This window comes from Crinia signifera, chromosome 5, assembly GCF_055691185.1.
Source record: "Crinia signifera chromosome 5, ASM5569118v1, whole genome shotgun sequence".
In the NCBI taxonomy this organism is placed as follows: Eukaryota; Metazoa; Chordata; class Amphibia; order Anura; family Myobatrachidae; genus Crinia; species Crinia signifera.
Window position 1 is genome coordinate 248758208 of NC_139221.1, and position 6056 is coordinate 248764263.

A 6056-nucleotide genomic window follows, 5' to 3' on the forward strand; every position below is an offset into this window, starting at 1 on the left:
CTGTATGCTTATGTATTGATAAATATAAATTGTATTAAACTTACTTATTCTATTGACGGGTTAGCCAAGTTGATTAGGGAGTAACATTATAGGATAGGCAGATACTTAATTAGATGAGTGTTTCCCAGACGACACTAACTAAATAAAGTTTGGTTGGAGGCACTTAGTTACTTAGTTGTACCCTTTACATAGTAAAAGATAAAAGGGGTTACAAAGTGGAGGCACTGCTGAGATGGAAGGACACATGGAAGAAGCCTTATCTGGGAAAGATATCTATGAGTGGTGTTTAAAGAAAGGGAGGCATACCAAGCGATGTTTGGCCGTAGGAGGAAATTTTGCAGAATTTGTAGATAAAGATGTAGTAGAGCAGGTAAACAAATTGTATGGGATACTTAGACCAAAGATAATAGATAGATGGAGAGGAGACTTGGGAAGGATTGTCGCTTATTTATTAGAAACTGAGGAAGATTTGGACAGTAATTTGATTCCTGTAATGATTGTTGCTGATAAAGAGACTGGGAGACGATGGCACATCATGTGGCCAATAGCCCCTGATGAGGGAGCTGCCAGTGCTTCTATGCCAGCATTAGAAGATACTGGTGATGATGAGAGAGAAGACACTGCTCGAAGTACTAACATAGGGGGAGGTCAATTTGAGACCATAATAGATAGAGTAGTGTCACAACTGGAACGATGGCACTACGAAGGAAGTTATAGGAGATTGAGGATTTTTTCAGGGATAACTCCTGTGCCAGTAGGAGAGGAAACGTATGAGGCCTGGAGGGAGGCAGCTGTGCAACAAGCAGAAGAGTGGCAGTGTCCAGATAAAATTAAAAGGCAGAGAGTGGTAGAAAGCCTACGAGGGCCAGCAATGGGGGTCATTCAGGCTGCTAGGAGGAGTAATCCTCAAGCTACCCTAGAGACATATCTTGAAGCATTAGATTATGCTTACGGCACATTAGAAGACGTAGGGGAGTTATTATCCCGACTCCATCACACTTTTCAAGAAACAGGTGAAAAGCTGAGCACCTACATAATAAGGCTAGACAAACTATTGTACAAAATAGTTGAGAAAGGAGGTATCCCGAAAGGAGATGTGGATAAGAGCAGGATAAAGCAATTATTGCGAGGAGCTTTGACGACTGATTATGTAGCACAGAAGTTAAGGTGCTCTGGGTTAAAAGAACCCTCCCCTACTTTCAATGAGCTATTAAAAGAAATTAAGCAAGAGGAAGTACTAATAGAGATGAGGGAAAAAACTGTGAAAAAGGTAAAAGTGATACTGCCAACAGTTGAGACAAATGCATTTGAAGATAAAATATTAAAAATGATGGAGGAGCAAAATAAAAAATAGAACAAGTCATAGCTGCTCAAAATAGTACTGTGCGACCTGTTAACAGCACACATAGGTTCAATTCCAACATGACCGTTAGAGGCATGGGAAGAGGATTCAATAATGCCAATAGAGGATGCTTTAAATGTGGCAAATTGGGACACAGGGCTTTTGAGTGCACTAGCAATCGACCTGTGAACAGGAGTAATAATACTAGTACCGATCCCAATGGGGACAGCAACCCTGAACAAGGACAGGGAAACAAGTAAGGGAGGACTGTGAGCCCCTCTCAGTCCCCCTAGAAGTGGAAAATACAGCAATGGGGAGATCATGGTGGAATGGTAGGATGATCCCAGAGGGACTCATGGGACCAGTTCCCCTTGTATCGGCTAACATAAATGGGCGAGAGTGTAATGTATTGTTGGACAGTGGCTCTCAGGTATCCATTATTTTTGAACCCTGGTACCATAAAAATATACCGGACATACCCATACAGCCTATTAGTGGATTGGTTATATGGGGATTGAGTGTGGATAAGTACCCTTATTTGGGCTATGTGGAGGTGGTCTTAGAGTTCAAAAAGGGCGATAGAGACTCATTGCAGATCCCCTTTGTTGCATTGATCTGTCCTGAGATAAAAGGGGAAAATAATGAATTGCCTATAATCGTAGGGACTAACACCCAATTATACCAGAGTTTATCTGAATGGTGTTTGGAAGAAAAAGAGAAAATTTCAAATCTAAGCTATTCTTTTAATGTAGAGGCGGCGGGAAAAGGAGTCAAGTCAGAGAACAAATTTGAATTGTGTTTTCGAGGAAGTGATATTTCAAATGAGGAAAAAGAAACATTGATAGAGGCTTTAGAATCTAAGGGGCCGGCATTTTCCACGGGAGAATGGGACTTAGGAGTTGCAAAAGGAGTGGAACATCAGATAAATCTTACGGATAATAGTCCTTTTCGAGAGCGTTCTCGCAGAATTGCTCCTGCGGATTTCGAAGATGTCAGATTACATTTAAAGGGGTTATTAGAAAATCAGATGATCATAGAATCCCGAAGTCAATATGCATCACCTATAGTGATTGCTAGAAAGAAAACCGGGAAAATTAGAATGTGCGTAGACTACAGAACCCTGAATGCCCAAACAATACCCGACCAATACACTGTGCCCCGAATAGATGAAGCTCTGGATTGTTTACAGGGGAGTAATTGGTTTTCAGTCCTTGATCTGCGCAATGGCTTCTATCAGATCCCCATGAGACGTGAAGATCAAGAAAAGACCGCTTTCATTTGTCCCCTGGGGTTCTTCGAGTTTTTGAAGATGCCACAGGGAATCAAGGGAGCCCCAGCCACATTCCAGCGGACCATGGAAAAAACCATTGGGGATATGAATTATAGGGAAGTATTAGTATACCTCGACGACATAATTGTCTTTGGCACCACACTTTCTGAGCATAATAGCCGTCTCCTGAAAGTCATAGACAGGCTCATTGAAGGAGGTTTGAAATTATCCTTAGACAAATGTATCCTTTGCAGATCCTCAGTGAAATATCTTGGACACATTGTAAGCAGAGAAGGGATAGCTACTGATCCGTCCAAAGTAGAGGCTGTCAAAACCTGGCCTAGGCCCACAAAACTCAAAGAGCTAAGATCTTTTTTAGGGTTTTGTGGGTATTATAGAAGATTTGTCTCCAACTATTCTCAGGTTGCAAAACCCTTGACAGACCTAACACAGGGGTACCCTCCCCCAAACCAGAAGAAAGCTAAGACTCGGACCATTGTTGCCCATAAAAAATGGTACAAGCCGGATGAGTTATTTGGTGAAAGGTGGGATCATAAATGTGAGACTGCTTTCCTAATGTTAAAAGAAAAATTGACCAACGCTCCAGTGTTAGCCTATGCTGACCCAACTATCCCATATATACTTCATATAGATGCCTCTCAAGAAGGGATAGGGGGAGTGCTATATCAGCGTCACTCAGCTACCAAAGAATTAAAACCGGTATCCTTTTCAAGTAGAGGTCTGACTGGTAGTTAGAGAAATTACCCTACTCACAAATTAGAATTTCTGGCTTTGAAGTGGTGCGTTGTAGAGAAATTTCACGACTACTTATATGGGGTGAATTTTGAAATACACACGGATAACAACCTCTTAACCTACATTCTCACTACTGCTAAACTGGATGCGACAGGACATCGATGGCTAGCTGCATTAGCTTTATACAATTTCTCTTTGAAGTACCGCCCAGGGGTAAGCAACATAGATGCCGATGCCTTATCTAGGATACCTGGTCAAAAGGCTCAGGAGAATGAGAAAGAAGAAGAGTGGATTGAAGTTCCTATGGGAGATGTGAAAGGGATGTGTCATCAAATGCAAATAAAAGAATCTTTAACAGGGGAACGCATAAGTGCTTTGGGAGTTACTTCTGATGCATTACCCCTGTCTTATTGCTGGTTGGGTAGTATAGAGCTAGAAGGACTGCCTAAAATTAAATATACACAAATGAAGAAAGACCAATTATCTGATAAAGACATTAAAGATGTATACTACCTGGTGCAACGAGGGAAGTGGAATCCGCAGGTGCCATTGGTTACTGAAAAAGCAAAGATCTTAAAAAAGCAAAGGAAGCTGTTACAAATTAGGAATGGAATATTGTACCGAATTACAAAACAGAAGGATGGAAAGCCTATATACCAAATTGTCTTGCCTGAAATCCATAGAAAGACAACATTAAAAGCTTTACATGATGATCATGGACATTTGGGGTTTGAGAAAACAATGGGTTTAATAGCTCATAGGTTTTACTGGCCCAGAATGAGACGAGAGGTAGAAAACTATTGCCAAACTTGTGGGAATTGTGTAGTGAGGAAGACGGTGGCCACTCAATACGCACCTTTAGTATCCTTCAAAAGTCATGGTCCTATGGATGTAGTTTGTATGGATTTTTTAACGCTGGATGTAGGAGATGGAAAAAAGTGTCACATATTAGTAGTAACAGATCACTTTACCAGATATGCGCAAGCATATGTGACTCCCAATCAAAAGGCACTGACGGTGGCAAACACTTTGTGGAGTAAATTTTTCATTCATTATGGGTTACCTAATAGATTACACTCTGATCAAGGCAGAGAGTTCGAAAGTCGTTTAATTAAGGAGCTCTGTTCCCTATGTGGAATAGTAAAATCTAAAACCACTCCCTACCACCCTCAAGGGGACCCTCAGCCTGAACGATTTAACCGGACATTGCTAAATATGTTAGGAACCTTGAGTCCTTTGGATAAGCGGAGCTGGAAAAGACACCTTGACAGATTGGTCCATGCTTATAATTGTACCCTAAACGAATCCACTGGATATTCTCCCTATTTCTTAATGTTCGGGAGAGAGGCTAGGCTCCCAATAGACATTTGTATGGGGGTGCCAAATAGTCATATCTCCTCGGTATCCCACAGCAAATATGTAGAAAGATTAAGAGAAGAACTACAGGGAGCCTACGACATTGCGACTAAAGCAGCAGAAAAGCTAGGGCAGAAAAACAAGAGAATATACGATAGGAAAGTTCGGGAACAAGAACTTGCCCCTGGTGACCGAGTGCTGTTGAGGAAATTTGGGATACCTAAACGGGTTAAAATCTCTAACAGGTGGAGGGAGGATCCTTTTGTAATAATTGAAAAGTTTCGTGATCTGCCTGTGTATAAGATCAAGCCAGAGTCAGGGGAGGGAGTTGTGTTAACATACCATAGGCAGCATTTGTTACCAATAGGTCAAGAAATACGATTGGAAAACCTTACTGAAAGTCCTAGCACTGGTATAGTGGAGGGAAATAAAGACAGGGTCACTGAAGTTAATAAGCTGCCCGATTTAAATGAATTAGAAGGAGACGACATTGAGAGTCCAGGGGGATATTATAAAGATGCAGATAAGAATACTCCTAAACTTGAGTGTGGTAGAAGTAACCAGGATAAACAGAGGGAAGATGAAGGGAGTTATGAACCTCTAAGTAGGGCAGAAATTGAGACGTATGACGATTCCAACATAAATAGCACTAATAGCTCTCAAGAGGGTAGTGAAGTGTGTAATGAGGAAGGTGATGTACAATATGCTGGAAGGCCAAAAAGGACATGTGGGCCCCCTTCTATTCTCACTTATGATAGAATGGGAGAACCTAGTATAGTACCCTAAATAGTTTATCCTGCCATGTGTACTTGGCCATATTTTCAATCGGCTATATGTATGTACATAGGAGAATATGGCGATCTAAGCTGATGAATTAGTTAGACCGCCAGGGGAAGAGAATGTAACCCTACATTAGGTTATACATGTATAGATATGAAATTGTAGTGTTAATATATTTATTGAAGTGATGTATATGTATTTACGTATATAGAATATATTTAATGGTGTACATGTATTATATGTATGGTATACTGGCATGCTGGCTTAAAGACTTGTAGAGCAATGAGCACAGCACTGGAAATTTCCAGAGCCCCATGAGACTCCTTAGGCTGTCAATCAGTGAGAACAAGGACTGTCCTTGAGCCAGTCAGTTGATCAGGCAGTTGACCAGTCAGCTGACTCTGTGAAGGGCTGCCAGAAACGCTGCTGGTTTTAGACTGACAGTCTCCCTTATCCAGCGCTTACCTTCTCTGATGCCGCATAGCTGTGAACATTGAGAGTTGTAGATATTTAGGCGCTATACTATGTGGCAGGGGAAGTGAGCCAGGAAGG

At 41.4% G+C, this 6056-nt stretch overlaps 1 protein-coding gene across 1 annotated transcript; it reads left to right on the forward strand.

Moving 5' to 3' along the window:
- The first annotated feature begins 232 nt into the window (after positions 1-232).
- LOC146005792 (paraneoplastic antigen Ma1 homolog) lies at positions 233-1354 on the forward strand. The gene has a single exon (XM_083145219.1). The coding sequence runs from the start codon at positions 233-235 to the stop codon at positions 1352-1354; it is 1122 nt and encodes a 373-aa protein (XP_083001345.1).
- Positions 1355-6056: the final 4702 nt, after the last annotated feature.